Genomic DNA, 23748 nt, shown 5'->3' with positions numbered 1-23748 from the left:
TATATAGCCATTTAGGCCAAAGAGCAGAAAGATGCTCTTGGATAATTGTAAGACTTTTACACATCTATGTGATGAAAAGACTTTTGAAAATTGTAATGTTGGATTATTTAAACATTTGATAAGCAGACATTTATCAAACAGATGTATTAGTACAGAAGGTTTTATTTAAAGTTCCCTCACCCTACAAGCAGGCTTCATTTACACATTCTAATACTGTACAAAATTTACATTATTTGTGACTTGTATGGTTCCCTTGGTCATGCCTTCCAGAAAGTTAGAAAGATTTACATATAATCCTCATAAATTCTTTAATTATCTTTGTTTTAAAAAAGAACCTTTAAATGGACAAGAAACCCCCATCCCTTCCCATTAAAGTGGCATTTAAACAGTGGCATGTGGCAATGTTCAGTAGTGGACATCCAGATTTTTTTTTAATGCCATAAAACATCCTCTCATTTATTGTTGTAACAGGCTTCCTTTTCATATATTTATATATACATATATATTTCTAAACACCCTCCCCCCACCCAAATTATGATTGCACGAAGTATTATTTTACAAGGAATTCCTTTGAACTGAACAGCACAAATAAATACAAAACTAACAGAGATTGCACAACATAGGAAAAATGGGTTGAGTCTTCAAGACAAACATTCCAATTTCAGGAACTCCTTAGTAGGGACCTTTCTTTCTTTCTTTCTTTCTTTCTTTCTTTCTTTCTTTCTTTCTTTCAGATGCAGTTCTCTCAACAAATCATCTGCTACATATGAAGAGATCAAATCTCTGCTAGTTTTGTTGAAGTGACAACAATGGAGTTAGCATTAGCAAAACAACAATAGCAGTAGCAGTAGCATTAGCAGTAATAATAATAATAATAATAATAATAATGAGTAGTGATGTGGTAAAAAGACAGCCAATATTTAGCCTTTATTAATTTTATCACTTTCTAAGTAGCCCAAGTCTTAAAGTGTGATTTCTTACCCTATGTGTACTCCTTTCCTTTGGCCAACTATGATTTATGACTTCTGCCTACCTGTATTTTGTGCTTTTGTTTCTCACCTGTGCATTATAGTGATTGAGATTTGTACATACAGCTTTTAGAAAGCAGGGCCCTGATTTTATAGTGCCTTATTTAAAAATAATATTTAAATACAATCAATTGTATCTTTGAATAGACAATTATAGGTTTCATACAGATTACAGGTTAGATCTTAAATTGAACATACTGGAAGATCTCCACTGAATTCACAGGATTCTAATCTACAGGGGTTTAGGATATGTGCTTGAGCATAAAGTGGTTTGAAACTTTATGCATTGATTTATGAGCTGCTGAAGTGAGACAGAGGTTTACAACATCTGGCATAAGGGTCCTAAGAAGGGCAAAAAGGAAAATCCATCTAGACTCATTGGCACTGGGGCTCAATCCCAGTCTACTAATGCTAGTCTTCCTGCTTCACATGGAACATAACTGCATCCATGGGGATGTGACTCGGCTCTGGTGGAGGCTGGACAAGGTAGAGCAAGATGCCCCCCTCCAAACCCTTGCACAGGCTGAGCGTAAATGTGAAATGGTCATATTTAGCAATCTAGTATAGATATGGGATGCCTGGCAAGCAGGGAAAACCAGTTGCTTCTGCTAGGTTATATAATCAGATTTTAACTCCAACGGTGCACATTCCTGCTTGCAGTGCTACAGCTAAGCCAACCCATGAAATAGGATCAAGGTGTTATATTACTCAATGCCTAAATAATGAAGGTGTGAACCAACCTGTAGGTTTGAGTTGGACCCCAATTCAGTGTTTTGGAAAATGGCCTGATCCTGCTTGGACCTATCTGAGGCTGTCCACTTTGACTTGGTACCGAACAAAGTTGAGATTAGGAAATCCGAGGCTTCATGCCCCCCACTGACTATCATGGGCAATACTGGCTATAGGTTTTTTCCTTTTTGTCAGAATTGGTTTATATTGCAGGCACTGTAGCCCCTTGGGGTGGGGGGAGGGATTACACTTACGCCTGCCAAATGTTTTTTTTTTTTAAAGTATAGGGTTTCTGTGCTTCAAGCCTTTATATTTTGATTTTTTTTTAAAGGAAACAGTCAATGATGTTTTATTTTTGGCAGAATTGGATGAAAAAGGCAAGGGCAGTTGTCGTTTCTGAGGAGATCAAGTCTGTCAAATTTCAGAACAAAACTGCAGGTGGCTTTGTGCAAGAGCAGCCTTTACATTTGAGGGTAGCCAAAAATAGGATGCGCTTATCCCCCTATGTTTCTTGTGGACCATTGTACTGAAAATGATAGACATCTCAGAGGTCTCCCTAACTAAGAAACCTACAAAATTTCAGAAGGATAGGTGCAGCAGTTTATATGAAAGGGGAATACTGAAATTGTTTAGGGATGGCAGGGGCGGAGGACTGATTTGCTTCCCCTCCCCCACCATGGCTTTTTGGGCAATCTGTATGAAAACAGCACACATCATAAAGGTGCCCCAGGCAAGAAACCTGTAAAATGTTAGAAGAACAGGTGCAGGGGCTAGAGAACTATAATGGTCCCATCCTTGCCCTCCTGCAAAACACAGTGATTGGAGAGTTCCTGGTAAAATGTCCCCTAGGATTAGTCACTCAACCAAACTCCCCCCGTCCCCTGCTCGTAGCCTACATTCAGAGAAACCAAACTAAATGACGATGTTTGGAGGAGACAGAGTATCTGGTCTCTGTAGCCTGGGTTGGTATCAAAGCTTCGTCCGGGTCCAGTTCTGGTCACTTTGGAGAGAAGCCTGCTTCGCCTCAGGAAGCACCAGAGACTGTCTGATGGGGCCTGATTTGGCTTAGGCTTTGGGAATTGGCCAAATCCAATGCACATCTTTACTAACTAAGCTTGCTTGACCCTAAGTCCCATTTATCATTGCTAAGGAAGTGTGTTTGGTATACAAATCTGGTACATACCAAATTAATCTGACAGTAAAGACAGACACAGCAATTTTGGAGCAGTGAGGAAGTTCTGAAAGTGCCCTGACAGCATTACTCCCTCTAACAGTGAACCCAGCTGGTGAGTATTGAAGGTCTGGTGCCAAACTCGGACCACAGAAAAACAAGAAGGAGGTATCCCCATGCTCAGGGGAAACCTGAGGTTTGCAGAAATACAAAAACATCTTTGAGGAAGTAAACCAAGTAAGGTAATGGCTGAGTCATCGTGGGAGTTGTAAGACTTTTTTCTATCTAAACATACATAGGATTGCACCTTAAGTTACTTAGAGCGCAATCCTATGCATGTTTAGACAGAGAAAAGGCCCACAACTCCCAGCATTCCCCAGCCAACATTGCTGGCTGGGGAATGCTGGGAGTTGTAGGCCTTTTCTCTGTCTAAACATGCATAGGATTGTGCCCTTAGGGAGCAATCCTACTGGGATAGGTGGCTGCCTCCGAACTCAGGGGTGACCACCTATCCAATGCAGGGCAGGAGAAGCACGGAAGAGATCATCCCCTCCACGCTTCAGCTGCCCTGCATTTGCGGCTAGACTGATTTCAGCTGCCTAGCCACAGGAAGACAGAGCGGGGGAAGTGGCTGCCAGACAACACATTGGATGTGTCGTACTGGCATTTCCCCCTTCCCCGCCCCAGAACGTCCTGTTTTTGCTGCTCTGCACTCCTCTTCCAAGCATGGAGCGGTTCTGCACTGCCTACGAGGCAGCACGGGAGGGGGGAAGGTTGGATCTCAGGGAACCGACGTATCCTTTGGCAGTCTAGCTGCTGACTAGAGGCCATAGGATTGCGCCTTTAGTTAGGCTCTTAAGTCTAGGTCCATATCTATTTTCACCAAAGGTACAGAGATAGTTTATAAATATTTCCAAGTAAATCAGGTTAAGGAATTATAGCTACTTGCCAATTACCTGTGAATACCACAAGATTCAAATCTTATAAAGGATCACTACACTCGAGTTCTGTCTTCTTGTCTTTGGAGATAAGTAGGAAAAAAGGACATCTAACTAAGGGTAGTATCCAATGGGGCTGTTGCACAAGCAACCCCTTCTGCCAGTTCCATTGCACAAGCAGGAGCCATCGCTTGTGCAACGGAGATTTAACGCTTCCTATAGGAAGCCCCAAAACAAGCAGAAATGCTCATTTCTGGATCGGGATTGGTGGAGCTCCCGTATGCAAGCTCCTCTGACCTGCCCCATTCCAGAAACAAGCATTTCCACTAGTTTCCAGTTGGTCCTGGAAGTGCTAAATCTCCACTGCACAATCGTAGAATGGAACTGATGGGGGTGCAGCCCCCTTTTGGATACTGCCCGAACTAATTAACTAACAGTTGATATTTGTAAATTAATTACAGGAAAAAGCTGAAGTGTAATCAAAACTTTTTTAAAAATCTAGAACGGACCAAAATGTTTTATATACTACAGAGAGAAAGGAAATAAAAATCTGTGGACGTTTGGAAAAATGACTGTGGATTCATACTAGTGCAAATAAGAGCAGACATTGGCACCGATCCTGAAACTTCGTTGTGAGAATAAGTTTGAAAATCTTCTGTTTTTTGCTATACTTACGCAGGGAAATATGGGGGCAGAGCACATGAGGGGCCAATTTACTCAAAACAGAAGCATTGCTATGCCATTACCTCTTATGATCTTCGTTCTGATGTGTTGCTTGCAGAGCATGTGAAGCGGCCATGGATTAGGGTTTAACCGAAGAGACAATTCTGCAGTGCAATACTTTTCAGTATCTCAGTTCTGAATTACTTGTGAACAACATCATCATGACTTCAGCACAGATCCCATGCAGGTAAAATACAATGCACAATAATAATCTTGTTCGTTCAGGCGGTATTTGGATGTTTAGCATTATTTTTTCCTTCAAATTTAGAATCAATATAAGGGTCTATAGCAGGGAAAAGTTAAGATCAATCTGAAATGGCTGTCTGTCAACGTGTGCAATGTTCCATGCATTTAAGCTATTGTCTGACAAGATACCAGTCTATCTGAGGTGGGAGCTATACTTAGTCCTCTTTTAAAATCATAAATGTGGGTGTAGGGGTAGGGTCTTGTTGTATGTAGTACCAGGAACTATGTTCTTTAAAATATTTATGCCACCCATCATTCCTTTCCAGAAGGTAACAGTGTTCTTTTCAGTACTTCCAGTATGTTATTTGTTGTATGGCACACACGCAGGTAGTATGACAGTAGAGCAGGCAGGGCCTGCGAGTGGCTCAGCTACATCTCCTTCAAGCTCTGTCCAGGTTCCTTTCTCAGGACTGTAACAAATAGTAGACGATTTGTAGGCTCCCTGTAATACAACACAAGACTGGTTGAACTAGCTGATAAATAACATCCAAGCAAAATTTAGATAACTTCAACTAGAAAAGAACAAGTCCTTGATTGTTCAAGCACTTGCAACGTATTCCTCTTTATAACAAATGTGCATAAGAGCTAGACACAACTTCCTATCTTAAAAAACAAAACAAAACACACAAGCTATGGCAGAGGCTTCCAAAAAGCAGGGCTGGGGGTGGGCAAAGTGAGAAGTGGTGGGACACTGATCTCCTAACAATCATTTGGGAGGGAAGGGCGAGGTCCAGCAGGATCCTGGAAGTGATAACTGATAAAAACACTGAAGAATTACCATTGCCCGTGTAACATGTGCACGGCAATATAAATGTTTGTGTTTGAATTACAGAATGTTATCCAGGTAAGCCAGAGTTAATGGAATGTTGGTGTGTGAGTGAAAGGTGGGAGGGGCTTGTGAGTGAGTGGAATTTTAAGGAGTTTAAAAAGGGAGGCTTGACAGTTTAACAGTCAGAGAGGGCTTAGGGATCCAGTTAATGTACATCTAATGAGTTTTGGTTTTGGTAATGGGGTTAGATGGGTGGGTAGGTAGGTTAGAAATATGTATAAGAAGATTAAATAATAATGTTTATAAACTTTCTTGTAAATAATAAAGTATTATTTGTTTTATTATTTATATAATCCCCGTGTCAGCTTGTTGTGTTAATGCTACCAAATAAGAAAAATCTATTTTTCTGTTACTACTCCTATATTGGTTAAAGGAAACCAGTTAACCCAGCAGGTGTCTCCTTGACACAAGGAAAAAGGGCTGAAGTTTTGGGATTCAGTGAGGACAACTGGCCAAAGCTGAGGCAGACGTCCTGGGTTATTTTTCAGTTTCGAGCAGGTGGAAATGGGAAGGAGAATAACCCGGAACGTCACAGCCTTCTCTTCGCTGAAAACAGCTGCTGCTGCTGCTGCTGATCCTCCTCCTTAGGTATCAGCAATGGGCCATGCCAGGGTACTGGGCCTTGACAACTGCCTGATGAAGCCAACCCCTGATACAGTGCCTGAGACTAGCAAGAGTACCCTCTGGCATCACCCCCACCCCACCCCCCACAATGCTTTCGGGATATAATGCCTCTTTGGAACAAAGGACGAATACACCAATGCAACAACTCTGGTCATTCTAGCATAAACGTATTTGTATATTATGCATAAACAACATGGCATGGTTGAAATCTTGATGACTGTTTGAATCTCATCTCTCAGTCCCAAATTGCATAATCGTTATAAAACCTTGAAAAGAAATCCCTGCTTTTACAGAACAGGTTATAAACCAACCAGATATTTCCCATAGTTCAAAGATTCTGGCAGCAATTTATTTAAATATATATCATTCCATCCTGAGAAGGAGTAGTCACAGTGCGCTCTCAAAATGACAGGTAGAGGAGCCATTTTCAGACAAGTACATACCATACTCCAGCTGTAGCCTCCTACAAGGTAAATGCTATCATCAAGAACTGCACATCCAGGACCACTGCGACCCTCTAAAATAGGAGTCTGCAAAATATTCCACTGGTCGCCTTTTGGGTCATAGCATTCCACAAGCATGACATCAAGGTGCGAAAAACCTGTATGACATATTCATAATACAATTTGAAACCACTTATTTTAAGAAAATAACTCCAATCATTATTAAAGGTACTTTATCATTGCTATTTTTTCTTTTAAAAAAGACCCACCTTAACTTGGAGGAAATGTATCTTTTTAAACTTGATGGTAAAGAACAGGAGCAAGCCTATTACAGGAGGATAGTGTAATACTTGCTCTTTGTTTTCTTCTGCCAGACAATCACTGTCAACACAACCTACTGTAGTGAGCTTCAGACAGCTATTCCTTGACTTTGTCATAATAGCAAAGACATAATTACAACAGCTATCAAACAGCATCCACCTGGGACTGTTACTGATATGAGATTAGAGATTCAATTGTCATCATGTCTGTATGTGGAAGGGTTAACTGGAATTTTAATAGGAAGTTCTTCTGTGCAAACTCCATTCAAGTGAATGGGAAGCAGCATGTTACAGCTTCCATTCATTTCAATGGAGCTTGCAGAGAAGAACCTCTTTGTAAATGTTGCAGATATTTTGATGTTTTATTTTTCTAAAAGGTAAGTAGTTACTTTTTATGCCCTTGATTTTTGTTGCCCTGAGGATAGGTTGAAAGAAAAATATGAATGAACAAATGTAATTGTAAAATGGGTGGAATGTCATTTTCAAGGAACTAGGAACTATCAAACATCCCTGTAATAAACCGCAAATAGAGATACTATCATGAGAAAAAGGTGCTATTGACACCAGCACAAATATCCAGTTTTAGAAGCAAAACCTATACAAATATGTTATAGTCTCTCTGAGCTCTTTGTAGCACTGATACAAAAGAAATGCCTTCCTTTAGATAGTTGTAGAGAAAATGACAGACAGCATTTTATATTTTAAACATGAGAGCAGCATAAAATACAACCCATCGAGCAAGTTTCATTTGTGCATCAAATAAAATGGAGTGTATTGAATGAAATTGGGAGAAGCCAAGCCAGTTGTTCTTAAAGAAAGGGAACTTAGTGCAGCTTGGATTTGCATTGCAGAAATTGTGTATGATAGATCCAGCTGAGTGGAGATAACCCAAATCCCTGAAGATCAGCAGCAGAGAGAACATGTAATTAGGGCTATAGGACTGCTCCATCCAATTTACAAGGAGAACAAAACTTCAGGATTTGGGGGGTTGAAGGCCATTCTGTTTTCTATGACCAGACTGGAGTTGGCAGGATTATTCCACTAGAAAATCTTATATAAGATTAATACAAGAAAAGAATGATTTCTAGAACTAACATTTTGCAGGTGATGTTTAAGTATAATAAAGGATATTAACAGTGCAATTCTACACATGCTTTCTCAGAAGTAAGTCCTATTGAATTCAATGTGGCTTACTTACCCAGGTGTAAGTGCAGATGTATAGGGTTGCAGCCTAAGATTTAATGAGTCTCCTCCTGAAATCTAGGAATAGTTTCTCTCTGGAGAAATAGCTAATACAGCTTCTTCTCCAGCTGCATATCTTGGAAAATGATTTACGGAGGCAAATACTGCTGGCAATTTGGGTCAAAAATAATCTGTTTGTTACAGTGAATTCATAGTGATGACAAATCATCCATGCTTCTGAGTAATGGAAGTTCCCATTTTTTATTATCTAAAACATTCATTACTCATTTATTTAATGTACTGTTATAATTTTTTAAAAAAAATGCTGGCTCAAGCATCATGCTAAATTGTGTGGCAGGGTTTTTAACTTAGTAATGACTCACCAAACAAAAATGTGTTTATCAAATTATAGGATACTACATTGTTTTGCTAATAAAAATGTGACCTTTTAAATGATTTCCTCCAATTGCATACAGTCGATCATTCATTACAGCCAATGTATGGATGGCTCTCTTTGTGTTCATGTCTTGTTTTCTAGCCCAGACATCCATTACAGGGTCATAGCAATACAGCCAGGGAACATATTCACCATTGTGGACACCACCTGCAAATCAAATATACCTTCATTAGTGAAACTGACATCACAACCTTTAAAAGGAGAATTTGGTAGACAAAGGTTTGTTTTGAGACCAAGGGGAATCTAGAAAGCAACCTACCTGAAATATAGATTTTGCCATTATGTACAGCTCCTGCATGTGCTGCCAAGGGCTGTGGTAGAGAAGATACATAACGCCATTCATTTGTCTCTAAATTATAGCATTCCACACTTGACAAATAGCCAGTTTCATTTCTCCCACCAATCACATACAAGTTTTTATCAAGCCGACAGGCATAAAAACTGGCTCTCCTAGAGAAAAAACAAATAGAGCAGTTAGTTTCTAGTGACTAGAATTAATTCTGTCATTCTGTCTTACAGAACATGTCAGCTACTGTTCTAACAGCATTCGCTCACTAATTTATTCCTGAGAATCCAGATTACCTTTTCCCAACTGTTGTACTCCCATTCTTCCTGTTCCAGGTATCATCCCAAGTTCTAAAAATTGCTCATTTGTAATGCTTTTTTGGACCTTCTAGCACAATTCCTTTTCATAGGGAAAGGAGCAGGGAGGTGACATTCCTCAGCAGTAGAAGAAGAAGGTTATCAATTGCAAGGAAACAAGGTACTGTGTAGGCTGACACTAGTAATGTTAGGAGAAAACACACCCAGAAAATGGCTTGCCTTTTCCCCCTGTTGTGTGGAAATGATGTCCTAATTGATAAATAGAAGTTTACAGCTATCTGCTATCAAAAGCTCCATGAACTCTCAGGGCCAATACATTTTGTTATCCAACAGCTGTAGCACCCAATATGAGGGGCACATCCCCAAGATACCTGCTATGGTGTAGAAACTGTTATGTGGTGGTGCTTCATTGAACAGTACTGTGAACCAGCATCCACTGTGATCACAAGGATTCCTGAGGCGCATAGTGTGCACGATCACATCCTTCTGGAATATCTCAAGGGATGCGCCATATCTGCTTCCCTTGCTAGCTCTATTGAATGGGCAGCGCCTTTTCAAAAAATGCTTGAAATATTTGTTCAGTCAGGCGAGGCCAGTCCTACACAGTGACTTGGTTTGCACGTTATGACCAATTCTGGGTTGTTTAATATGGGTGATTATTGGGTTAACTATGGGTTGCTTAACCCCTAAACAATCCAGAGTTCCAAGTTTGGATGTCATGAAACAATCCAGGAATGGGGTGTTCCTGGGTTGTTAATTGAAAACGGAAGTTGGTGAACGGTCAGGAACCAGCATGGACAGAACCAGTTAAATAGGTTGTTTGATCGTGTGAACTGGGTCAGTGAGTTCCAATGCACACATGGAGGATCTCACAAGAAATATCTGCTTCATTAGCCCTATTCAGGTATTCAAACCCCACTCACCTTATCATGCAAATGGGGCCACACCCTGCAGCCCCACCCCTAAGATCACACAACCATGATGAGGGGCCCCATGCATCCGTGCATATGGCACAGATACCCGCAGAAGAGAGACCTATGCACATATAGCTCCCTTCTGTTGAGGTTCGCACTGTGTGCACAGATGCCTGGGCAAGCACCTACGTCACGTGTGTGTCTTCAGGGACTGGGTATAAGGTAAGCGGGGTTTTGAATGCCCAAATAGGGCTATTCTCTTTAATGTAAATGTTCCTCTGATGTGAATACTGAAGAGAAGTGAGAATTTCCTGCTCATGTAGACCTCAGTGTGTCTGTTGGACCACCTGGTGAATTGGGATGTAAAACTGGATTGGGAAACAAATATCTTTTGAGTGATCTTCAGAAGGATAATTTATTTGCAGGGGTGCTTATTAACATGCGGGCTGCGGTGGCTTAGTGGTTAAGACACTGAACTGCAGACTGGAAGGTCGGCAGGACGGCAGTTCGAGACCCGAGTGCCGCGTGACGGAGTGAGCTCCCGTCTTCAGTCCCAGCTCCTGCCAACCTAGCAGTTCGAAAGCAAGAAATTGCAACTAGATAAATAGGTACCACCTCGGCGGGAAAGGTAACAGCGTTCCGTGCACCTCGGTGTACAGTCATGCCGGCCACATGACCACGGAAGCATCTTTGGACAGCACTGGCTCTTCGGCTTAGAAATGGAGATGAGCACCACACCCTAGAGTCGGACACGACTGGTTGGGGACACCTTTATCTTTTTTTTTTAATTAACATGCACACACTAGGTGAGACAGAAGTTTAGCCTAAAAGCAATGAGCTGATTTTATTAGCTGTGGTGGATTTAAACTGGAACTTATTAATGTTTGGGGCATCTGGTACCATGAAAGGATATAACAACTTAGTAAGACAAAGTAAAAAAATGGGATAGATAATGTAACAATAATAAATTATCTTGACATTCACTTTCTTTATGGTCCTTCAAGGGTCATTGTTCCCAATTTACTAAGAGAACCACATCATCAGATTTTTTTTCTTCAATTATCATTTTCTTCTTCTTTCTGCACTACTGCAAATAGAACAACTTTCCTTGTATTACATTTCTGCCCTCCAACAAAGGTTTATCGGGCTAACTCTCAACAAAGTCTTTTCCATCTCCTTGGTTCCATGTACAAAGGAAATTTATGACTTTGGTCAGGACTCAGAATTGACAGAGAACATCTTGCCATGTTGTGTGTTCAAGTCATTTTCGCACTCCTGAAGGTCACTTTCATTTCTAAAAGCGTAATAGGAGGGACTTTATATGAACATTTCACACATGGCACTAAAACTACTCTTGAGTCTCTCTTGTAGGTTTTGTGTGCACAAAAGAACACTGATAAGATAGGAAGTTGAAAAGAGATGATTTTCAGTTCAATATACATTCTAGCCAATGTAGTATATCACTCATTCTAAATAGCAAACTCAGCTGGTAAGTGTCAGCAGGATTGTAGCCAAAGCTGGGTTACTGAGAAACAAGAGGGAAGTATCAGCATTTTTTTTTTCGGGGACGGGGATGGGACAGCCTTGATTTGATGTTTGCAGAATTATGAAAAGAAAGTAAGGGAGCAACCCCTGCCTCCAACAGTTCAGTGAGGACTGAGCATGTGCCGCAGAATATAGTGACAACTGCAAAAGAAATAGGGAAGTGGGGAAGAATGGAATACCTTGTTTGGAGGAAACAGCTGGGTGGAATCCTGAACAGTAGTGCACCTTTTAGGTGGGACATCTTGTTGTAGGCCCCACCTGTTACACCTGAATAACAGATTTAAGCCTTGCAAATGGACATACTAATATCCATTTCTAAGAAAGACAGAAGTGGCGCTGAGCTGATCTCAGATTCTCAGTGTAAACTGGCCCTCTCTCAGAAATACATAACACTCTTGTCATGTTATGCACTCAGATATAGTTATGATTTTCAGGAGGTTTCTCTCAAAAAGATTAGTGGTAAGCAGCCTTTGGATCTTTTACAGACATTGTCCACACATCATTGTGGGAAATCACTGAATTGCTCCTTCAGTATTGGAAGGTTTATATAATACCAATTGAACTGAAAATATTATTAATAAAAGACATTTTACTATGCTATGAGAAACATGTACATAAATGATGTATGTGCTTAAACAGCTAAAACATAGTTATGTTTAAACAATTAAAATTGAATCAGATGCTTTAAAACTTTATCCATTGGGGGTTTTTTGGTCTAATATAAATGATAGTTAGTTGGTGGTGTTTCTTGCAATACTGCTATTATTGCAATAACAAGTTTCCTAATAAATTTATCATCTATGTGCATTCTTGACTTCATCCACAAAGTGTCACTGTTAGGAGCAAAAATGTAATAGTCTGCTTCATTCTTCAGATTAAATATGTGTTTTATGGGCAAACTCCCAATAGTAAAAAATTTAAGTTTCCCTTATCCTTCTTTTTCCACTAAATAAATTATACTTGAGCCATAGAACTCTAGTTAATTAATGTAAAATTTAATTGCTATAAAAAGTCCTCCACGCTAAAATATTGCACTAAAAATTCAGTTTAGAAATGAAATCATCCCTTTATATACATCTGGTCTCAAAAAATATACTGCCATCTCTAGTAAAAGAAATTACATCAAATTACTCTTGTGGATCCAGCTTGGTCCAGCTACAAGTCCTGCAGTGGCTCGTGAAAAGTCCCTGTAATGAACTTAGCTAAATTTTACAATGCAGTTACATGGGAAAGGTAAAAGAAATTCTTTCCTGATCCCCACAGGCAATGAATTTATGCCCTGAATCTTGAAGTTTGATTGCTAATCAGACTGAATAGTTACCAGAGTTATTACTGATCATACCAATGCCAAGATCTTTTTAGAAGAACCTTGTCAGCTGAAGTGATTTTAATAAAATATTCTGCTATTTGTTGTAATTACACATCTTCCTCCTTCTTTTCCTTTAGCATGAACAATAAAACTAACTGGTATCTTATGATACATTGTGACCAGCCAATCTTCTCATCATTTGCATCTAGAAATATGACTTGTTCTTATTAGAACTCCACCTCTGGGCAGAAAATAAGGTGTAGTGGAAAAGTTAACAATTTATTAAACAGATAAGAGTCGCTCACCTGTAACTGTTCTTTTCACATATTCTGTGAATATGGGACTGCACCTGTGCAGACTACTGGTGGGATTTTCTAGAAAGCTCGGCAAGATTAGGAGTACAGGCTTTCTCCTGTACTCCATGTGCAGTAGGAAGTGTTGCATTAGATGAGAAGGCGGCGCCAGCACCTTCTCATTTAATTCAGTCCACTGACTGTTGCATAGAACATTACTAAAGCCCAGGTCACAACTTCTAGAACAGGGACCCTAACTTTTGTAGGGCTGGAGGACCCATTAGGATGGTCCACCTCAGAAGACTGATGGAGCTGAATAGTTTTCTGGTAGCTCTGGGTGGGTTTCCTGTCACTGTAGCTGGCAACTCTGTCAAAGCCCTGATTGACCTCTGGAATGGGGAAATGAACCAGATCTTTGGTATAATTCTTCCTGAATACCCTCCCACTGCTAACAGAGGCAATCTAGCTCCAGGGTGGTCTGAGGAGCTGACAGTGATGAAACAGTAGGGATGGCAGCAGCAGAGGACTCACAATGGATCTTATCTAACACAGACTAGAGCCTGTTTTAGAGCCTATTCTGTAGTGGTAATTATGGTGAAGAAGTCTTATTTTTCTGTCACTATTGCATCTGCTCAGAATCTTTGTGGGGCTTTTCTGGGTGGTCGGAGAGATATTACAAGAAGTGCCCTCAAGGAAGACCATTTGGTGGCCCATTGTGACCAGTTCGCTAGATCCTTTGGATACTGCCTATAATGAGTAAGTCTACACACAGTCTCACTACTCTGGAGTATCCAAGGCAGGGACGGGAACAGTCCCCTCTAGCTTGGCTTGGGGGTGTGGCCAAAGATTTAAAAGGTCTCCTTCACACCTACAGCTGGTTAAGACAGTCTTTTCCAAGTAGTGTGTGCAGGGAGAGGAAGTTCTTCCTGTGATTTTAGGTGGAGGAGAGACCCAGCCTTCCATGGGTGGTGACATCTGAAGGGTGTAAAAGAAAATGGTGCAGCAGATACTTTTTGAAACTGCTTCACAAATCAGTGCTAATGCTGGTAGAATTCCTGGTATCAATCTTGGGGGGGGGGGGTGCCTGAGAGTCCTTCAGTCCTCCTGGTCGGCAGGATTCCACAGCATGCTCCCAATCAAACCTGGATGGAGCATTTGGGCGCATCTACTCTGTCCACAGCATCCCTTCCATCATTACCCTGTCATCTCCTTCAGGAAACAGAGCAGATTCTGCTGATTCTGGTGGCAGTGGCAGCAGCCCATACGTCCCTTTGCTAGAGGACCTTGGGAATGGGGTGAAATCTGGTGGGCACCTTTGATTCCACTTTCCCTCTCTTTGATAAATAAGGAAGCGACAGTCTCTCTTAGCAAGATGGGAGTGCTCTGGAAACTAGACTGTAGGATAATTTTTGCCAGTCTGAGGATTGCCAGAAGGCAGAGTGTCTCATATGTGGGAAGGTGCTAGCACACCTCAATAATGCAGGAATGAGGTGCCATTCTGAAAGCCCATCATAAAGCCCATTTTAAGGGAGGGGCTGTAGCTCCGTGGTAGAACATATGCTTTGCATGCAGAAGGCCCCAGGTTCAATCCTCAGTATCTCCACGTAGGGCTAGAAAAGAATCCTGCCTGAGACTCTGGAGAGCCGCTGCCAGTCAGTGTCAACAATACTGGACTAAATGGACCAAGGATCTGACTCAGAATTAGGGGTGTACGAAACCCCGCTTACCTGGCTCCGCCGGGTTCCGCTGGGGGGGGGAGGCGCTCCGTCCCTCCCCCTGGAATCCTCAACGGGGGGGGGGGAGGCGCTCCGTGCCTCCCCTCGGAATCCTGGCCGACTGGCTCCGCTCCGCGGCCAAGCCGTGGAGCCGCCAGCCAACTCCGGCCGCCCGCAGCCGGACATCTGGCCACTGGGCAGCCCTGCAGGGACGCAAATGACGGCTGTTGTAGCCGCCGTCATTTGCGTCCCTTTCTTTCGCTGTGATAGGCTACGTAAATACTTACGTAGCCTATCACAGCAGGGGGAAAATCCCAGCATACGCAAATGGCGGTAGCCGCTGCCATTTGCGTACGCTGGGGTTCCGCCCCCCGCCGTGATAGGCTACGTAAATACTTATTGTCCCTGCTTTAGCCATGATAGGCTACGTAAGTATTTACGTAGCCTATCATGGGTGAGGAGGAGCAAGCGAATGGCGGCCGCAGGATGACTGCCATTCGCACAGCAGCGCGGACGGGAGCAGGTAAGTGCTCCATTTTGTGCGCCTTTCATGGGGTGGGGGCGGCGGGCACTTCATCCCGCGCACCTTTTGTGGGTTGCGGGGGCGGGGGCTTTGTTCCGCGATGGTTTTCGGGGGGCCAAATGCACTGGCATTCCGAGATCTGTCACGGAATTCTCTGACATCCCTACTCAGAATAAGGGGGCTTCCTATGTTCCTATAATGGAGTAGTAATTCTGGCAGGAGATGAAAATGCTGCTGACTAGCTGCTTCAGAACGAGACTGATGGTGCCTGCCTACTAGAGAGGACTGGAGACTGTGACCTCATGCTGATGCTTCTTGCCCAACAACTGGCTGAAACATGTATCATCCCACAGCTGCTGTTCACCTGAAGGAGGTAGCTTCAGACAGAGATAGAGATAAGACTGGTTCCTGAACCCATATGTTAGTGACTACTTTCATAAGAAAGATGCCCTTTGCATCCTGGACCAGACAGCTGTTCCTTCCTGGATGGCAGGTTCCAGAAGGTGGTATTGGGGAACTACTGTTCAGTCCCATAACCATTGGCTTGCGGGATTCAGCAGAGTTCTTTTTTCTCCCCCACATTATTCAACATCTTCATGAATCGTATGAGAAAGATTATCCATGGAGTTGGTGCTGGTCACCATCAATATGATAATGGCAGCCAGCAGTATATCTTATTTTCATCAGATTCCAGGGATGCAGTGGAGGTCTTGAACTGGAGTCTGGAATCAATGAAGGACTAGATGTGGATGAACAAGCTGAGATTTAATCCACACCATACAGAAGTGCTTTGGGTCAGTAAGAGAACTGACCTGCAGGTAGGTGTACAGCCCATTTTGAATGGGGTTGCAGTCCCCTTGAAGAACCAGGTTTGCAGTTTAAGAGCGCTCTTTCGCCTGACATTGCTCCTGTAGCAACTACAGCCACGAGTGGTTTTGTCAGCTGCACCCTTTCATGGAGAAGGTGGATCTGCTCACTGTCACACATGCCTTAGTCACATTCAGACTGGATTACTGCAATGCATTCTATGTGGGTCTGTCTTTGAAAAGTGTTTGGAAGCTTTGGCTGGTGCAAAGTGTGGCAGCAAGAGTTTTAACATGAACACATTTTTTTAAGAGCATGTGTCTTTGATGATGTACCAGTTTCATTGGCTCCCAGTATGTTTCCAAGCCCAATTCAAAGTGCTGGGGCGTGTTTCCATGCTATCAGCTTCACTTCGTTTGCAACTTAGGTGTGATGCTTCCCCAATCACATCTTCTCCTTTTCCTGTTAAGATCTTAAAGATCTGGCTTATCATTGCTGTAGCCTGGGGCTCTGTGCTGTTTCCACTGAGCTCTAATCGAATTATTTTCTTGATGGCTGGTGGCTGGATGGAGTCTGAGTGGAGTCTGGGTTGGGTCTGATTACCTCATCAGTGTTCCCGCCTCCTCGGCTGTGTTTCCAGGACAATGGAAGGAGAAGCTAATGGAGGAGTACTGGATTTTAAGAAGGAATCAGCTTTGCTGTGAAGAGAGGTTTCCCCCCTCTCCCCCTTTCTCCTTTCCCCTGAAAGTCCAGATACACCTGCATTTCAGGAGCAAGCCTCATTGAGCACAATGGGAGTTACTTCCGAGTAGACACACATATGCTTGCGCTGGGAAAGGGTTGGGGGGAGAACACAAAGAGGGAAACCAGCCCCCATTGTAACCCAGCAAACCTCATTGACCACAATGCGAGTTACTTCTGGTGAGACATTGATGGGTTTGTTGTGGGAAAGAGAGCAGTAAACACAAAGACAGAAACCAGCCCCCACTGTAACCCACAGGATAGCTATAGCGAAGCTGTGAAGTACTTTCTTCCTAAGGCAATTCATCGGCACCTCGCTTGGTCGCTTAAACGCATTTAAGGAATTGGGCTTTAATGTGTACTGAGGGGGAATCTAAGCCTCATTGACCGCAACTGAGGGGGAATCTAAGCCTCATTGACTGCAATGGGAGTTACTTCTGAGGAGCCACTAACGGATTTGTTGTGGGAAAGAGACCGAAACCAGCCCCCATTTTAATGCACAGGATCTCTATATGGAAGCTGTGAAGGAGTTATATCCTAAGATAATGGACTGGAGCCTCGAAATTGCACTTAAACGCATTTAAGGAATTGGGCTTTGATATGTGCTGTGTCAATTGAGGGGCTTCTCTGTTATTTCTGTGGTCATTGAGAGGGCAAGCCTCATTCAGCACAGTGGGAAAAAACACCCCTTGACTGGGGTCATGGGCTGAGTTTGGGTGCTTATTTTTGATATTTTAAAAGTTGGTCCCTCGGCATCCTGCTCTAAAATGGTGATGAAACTTCTGGAAAACAGGGAGGGAAAGGGTAGGGTCACTGAGGTCAGAGCGACACACCCACAAAGGCTGGGCTACACACCCCATGGCCAGGACTATGATACTGACCCCAGTGTGGTTGTGGAAACAGGTCAGTAATGGAGCCGAGGTAAGCTGGAAAAGTCAGACTATAACCAGTCTCAGAAGAAGCAGTTTTTTCCACATTAAAATGTGGGGCTGCTGCTGAATGGCCACAACATCATGGAAACACAGAGACCTCACTGTGCAGCCAGGTTGGAGTAAATCGCTGGTGGAAACATAGCCCTGGTTAGCAACTTTAAAGCTCTAAACAGTTTGGAACCAGGATACCTAAAGCACTGCCTCATCCCACATGATCCTGCCCATCCACTCTGATCTGTGATGGAGGCCCTGCTCCATGTCCCACCACTGGCAGAAGTGCAGTTGGTACAGGATGCGGGATCTTGGTATGAAAGCTTGCTGCTCTGCATGGACTGCCCTTGCAACAGTGGGGTGCATTTAAATCGTAGATTTGCAGCAGCAGCAGCATTGTATCAACCAGACCAGTAGCTAGGAGTTTGGAAAAGAGGACAACAGATAGGATAAAGAGGAGACAACTGTACCTGGGAGTTTGTACAGTCTCAATTGCATAATTTTTAAAAATTGTCACCATCCAGCAAAAAATAAAATGTTTAATGTGCATTCATTTCAGTGGAAGAAAGTTAAACACTTACTTAGCCCTGTCTTTGAAATATGAAGGACATAAATGGAGCAAACCGTTCATTGTTCTTAAAAAACGGATACTGATACATATGTATGCAGACATTAAATTATTGATTTTTTTTGTAAAAATCCAAACTATTCCTAAAAATCTTCATTGCAGGTGCCTTTTACAATCAGAATCTAGCACCTAGCACTGAATCTAGTTTCTCCCCCTTCAAGGAAAGATTCATGCTGTGGGGATCCCTAAACTGGGGTCATAGTGTTTCATTCTACATCCTTTTAAAAATGTTATTACATTTTAGATCGTTTTATTTCTTATTGTGAGCTGACCTGAGAACTTTATTATAGGTCAGCCTATAAATACTGTAAGCAAGTAAGTAAATAAATAAATCCTTGCTTCAGTGGATGGGGGGAGAATCCTTATTGCAGTTAACAGATATTTTGTCATAAAAATGGCAGGAGGGCCAAAGGCTCTTTTATTAAAGAATATTAACTGTTAACATCTGTCTTGGAAGGCATTTGACTTAATAAATTGTAGGTGTCCAAGGAAGTCACAGGGGACTAGTCAGTAAACAATTCACATATTTTAAAAATCTCTAATCACATTTTCAGCAATACTGTCTATCCTCAGAGGCTTGTACTACACTGAAATAATTGATCACTCTGAGTTATGTAGGATCTGCTGAGGGGGGAAAGTTAATTATCTCACTGTAAAGCCCCAGCAAAAAAAGGACTTTGATAATTAGAACACAATTTTCAAATACATTTTGGACTTCTCAGTGCTTTAAAATTATATTTTAAATATGAGACATGCTTATAAGAAAATGCAGAGGCTGTCCAATATTTTCTTAACACATGGTACAAACTCTACAGACACTAAATCTGACTGCTTTTTAAGTCAGACGCAGTGAGGCTGTGACAAGTAGATTTGTTCAACGGGATAATGAGCTGAACATCTTCAATTTTTATGGATGTCCTAGCTAAAGGGTATCCCCAAATGCTTTATATATTATTCATCTGTATCTTAAGACATGGATAATGGTTTGCATAATAACAGTGCATCTCTCATTATACAAACTTCTCTGCCTCCCACCAACCTACTAAAACCTAGAGGAGCTCTAATCAAGTTTCCCTCTATGTGGGAAGCTAAACAACAAGGTGTAGAAGTGGAGGGTTTACTGTTACAGTCCCAAAGCTTTAGAATTTTCCCATTTTATCTGCTGATGCGCTTCCTTGCTCTCCCTTAGGAAGTTCTGCAAGGCATTCCATAAATGTAGGCACTTGATTTTTTTAAAATATTAGGTTATTTTATATTTGGCTTCTTTTACAGTTATTTCTGAATACATCAATGATGATTTAAGGTGTGCTTGATTTGACAAATTCAAGGTGGTGACTTCTTTTCACCACCTTGAATTTGTATAAAGTAAGTTGGGATATAAATATTTTAATGTAATAAATAAAACGGGGGGGGGTGACTAATGAATGTTCATAGTGGGTGGAGGAAGATTAGGGCAATGATAGGAAGGAACCCCTCTCTTCTTCCATAGCATGCATCTGTCAGGTTCCTCTGCACCTGATTATATAGACGTGGTGGGTACAGGGAGCTAGCAGGTGCTGTCACCACCACTTCAAGTGACTTATGAACTCCTGACCTGAATAGGGAAGCAGCGGTGTCATTGCTCTGCCAACCCAGGCTGAAATTCAAGAAAAGAGCCAGTGTGGTCGTGTAGTGTTTGAGCGTTAGACTGGGACTCAGGACACCTGGGTTCTAGTCCCCACTTGGCCATAAAGCTCACTAGGTGCCTTTGGGCCAGCCATTGACTCTCAGCCTAACCTACCTCACAGGGTTGTTGTGAGGACACAATGAAGAGGAGGATCATTGTGTCCCTTTGGGCTCCCTGGAGGAAAGGAGGGATATAAATGTAACAAATAAGTAAATAATAAATAACTAAAAGGAAAGCAATAAAGATAAAAAGTTGTGAAATGTTTTGGAGACCCAAGAAAGGCATACACTTGGATGTAATAGTTCATCCTTTACTTCAGAGGTGTTGAATCTCTTTCAGCCTGAGGGCCAAATTCTAGTTCAGAGAAACTCTTGTGGGACGCATTCCTGCGGCATTCAGGGCCGAAGGTAAAATGGTGGGGCCAAACCCACAAAATTTTCCAGAATTTTTTTTTTTTTAACCTTAAAGCTCTTACTGCCACTAACCAAATCTTAGAAGAGGCATTTTGAGCTTTTAGAATGGGGAAAAACTGTACAAATTCCAGGAAACCACCAAAGAATCAGTGGTTGGGAAAAGCGGGGCATGGCCAGGAAAGGGGGCATAACCCTCTGGGGAATTCAACAGGGCCAGATTGAGACCTAGGAGGGGCAGATTTGGCACCTGGGCCTGAGGTTCTGCACCCCTGCTTTACCTGGAAATTACTTCTTGTCAACCAGATAGAATATAGCACTGAGAGGTTTTGTATGCCAGTGCTTCAAAGTTTATAAAGGTTGTAGAGATTTTAAAAGCTATAACATTAACAAAAAGGCAACAGAAGAAGGCATCCACTTCAGTATCTTAAACAACTCCACAGGATTCTCTTCTTTCAGACCACAGTAAGACCACAGCCATCTCCTCTCAGAAAAAACAGCAACACCACTCTCAGTGATACCACCCTCCCTCCAAATGTGTAGTAAGCTTTTACCTCTCTTGCATGGGTGGAAGTTGTATCCAGCTGTTAAACCTAGGATCATACCGGCTGACAAAGTTTGTACTGTGCTTTCCTGTGAAGAGATTAGTTTTGTTTTCTATCATTACAAATCACAATTTTATATTATAGCCCTTTCACTTCTTGACATCCTTTAAGGAGGTTTCCTCTTTAGAGCAATGCCCTTAAAAATCAACAAACATATAACTACAGCTTTTAACAGCTATCTGTGGCAATAGCAAAAACAAAAGAATTATTATTTTGGCTCTGTATAATAAGGCTTTCTACAGCTTCTTCTAACAACAGAAATCCATCGATATTTTAAAAGATGTGCCATAAATAAATGCTTATGACACAGTAAGAAATTATCGTTCTGTGGTTGGTGGGCTTCTCATGGTATTTCATGAATATTTTGTAGCAATCTGTAGAATCTTGGGTGAATCTCACATTCCTTTCTCTCTCTTCCCTTTGTATTGTATTTCCATTGCATGCCTTCAGGATATTAAGATTGCAGTATATTTTACATACAGATTGACATCAACACAAGAAGACTGGAGCAAGGGAGTGCATGGCAATTTCTGTTTAACACCTGAGCCTTCAAAACCCATCTTTAAAAAAAGCCCTCTTGTTTCTTGTACGTGTGACTAAAAAATTGAATCATAGTTACACGACAACCCAATCATGTATCTCAGTGAAATAAATAGGTAGTGGATGGTCTGCAAGGTAAATATTTTTTCATTGTCAAAACACTAAAATTCAAAAATACAAGATCACAGTTGTTTCTCTTCATTTTAAAAAAAATCCTAACCTACCTTCCAACCTAAATCAGGCTCTCAAGGCTTGAACCAAGATCATGTTTCACAATGAAATAAAGACGTATAATATTCCATATTATATTTCACAATGAAATAAAGATGTATAATATTCCATATCTCCAGTAAAGGAGATCGTTACCTTGTCGTGGTGCTGGAGCTTGAGCACCTCAATGACACCATGAGCTAAACTGTGAAGGGACACCCAAGACGGGAAGGTCATGGAAAAGAGGTCACACTAAATACGATCCCTGGGGAAGGTAACGGCAACCCACCCCAGTATTCTTGCCATGAAAACTAAATGGATCAGTACAACCAGAGATATGTCGGTACACCATCGGAAGATGAGACTCCCAGGTCGGAAGATGGTCAAAATGCTACTGGGGAGGAACAAAGGATAAGTTCAACTAGCCCCTGATGTGATGACGCAGCTAGCTCAAAGCCGAAAGGACGGCTAGCAGCCGATGGTGCTGGTGGTGAATGACGAATCCGATGTTCTAAAGATCAACACACCATAGGAAGCTGGAATGTAAGATCTATGAGCCAGGGCAAATTGGATGTGGTTATTGGGGAGATGTCAAGATTAAATATAGACATTTTGGGTGTCAGTGAACTGAAATGGACTGGAATGGGCCACTTCACATCAGATGACCACCAGATCTACTACTGTGGACAAGAGGACCACAGAAGAAATGGAGTAGCCTTCGTAATTCATAATAAAGTAGCTAAAGCAGTGCTTGGATACAATCTAAAAAACAACAGAAAGATCTCAATTTGAATTCAGGGTAAGCCATTTAACATCACAGTGATCCAAATATACGCCCCAACCACAGATGCTGAAGAAGATCAGTTCTATGAGGATCTGCAGCACCTACTGGATAGTACGCCAAAAGGAGATGTTATTTTCATTACAGGAGACTGGAATGCTAAGGTGGGTAGTCAAACGACACCTGGAATTACAGGCAAGCATGGTCTGGGAGAACAAAATGAAGCGGGACATAGGCTGATAGAATTTTGCCAAGACAACTCACTGTGCATAACAAACACTCTCTTCCAACAACCTAAGAGACGACTTTATACATGGACTTCACTAGATGGTCGACACCGAAATCAGATTGACTACATCCTTTGTAGCCAAAGGTGGCGGACATCTATAGAGTCGGTTAAAATAAGACCTGGAGCTGATGGTAGTTCAGATCACGAACTTCTTATTGCATAATTTAGAATCAGACTAAAGAGAATAGGGAAGACCCACAGATCAGTTAGATATGAGCTCACTAATATTCCTAATGAATATGCAGTGGACATAAAGAATAGATTTAAAGGCCTAGATTTAGTAGATAGGGTCCTGGAAGAACTATGGACAGAAGTTTGCAACATTGTTCAGGAGGCAGCAACAAAAAATGTCCCAAAGAAAAAGAAAACCAAGAAGGCAAGATGGCTGTCTGCTGAAACACTGGAAGTAGCCCAAGAAAGAAGGAAAGCAAAAGGCAACAGTAACAGTGATAGGGCGAGATATGCCCAATTACATGCAAAATTCCAGAGGGTATCCAGAAGAGATAAGGAATTATTTTTAAACAAGCAATGCGCGGAAGTGGAAGTGGAAGATAATAGA

At 41.9% G+C, this 23748-nt stretch overlaps 1 protein-coding gene across 2 annotated transcripts in view; it reads right to left on the bottom strand.

The window, feature by feature from the left end:
• Positions 1-148: 148 nt before the first annotated feature.
• KLHL14 (kelch like family member 14) overlaps positions 149-23748 on the bottom strand; it is a 110784-nt gene continuing 87184 nt past the window's right edge. The window contains exons 4-9 of one of the 2 annotated variants that reach the window (XM_084848090.1): positions 21319-21397; positions 8950-9140; positions 8679-8837; positions 6732-6889; positions 4613-5277; positions 149-760 (exon numbers count right to left, since the gene is read on the bottom strand). In XM_084848090.1, the coding sequence (XP_084704216.1) occupies positions 5137-5277; positions 6732-6889; positions 8679-8837; positions 8950-9140; positions 21319-21397 (728 nt within the window). In that variant the 3' untranslated portion in view covers positions 149-760; positions 4613-5136. Of the gene's footprint in view, positions 787-4612; positions 5278-6731; positions 6890-8678; positions 8838-8949; positions 9141-21318; positions 21398-23748 lie in introns of both variants that reach the window. The other variant, XM_084848091.1, reaches the window with a different exon arrangement.

The sequence above is a fragment of the Heloderma suspectum genome, chromosome 4 (genome assembly GCF_057233095.1).
Source record: "Heloderma suspectum isolate Gila_16-S chromosome 4, 16-S_ref, whole genome shotgun sequence".
NCBI lineage: Eukaryota > Metazoa > Chordata > Lepidosauria > Squamata > Helodermatidae > Heloderma > Heloderma suspectum.
This window is presented reverse-complemented; position numbering and strand designations above follow the sequence as displayed.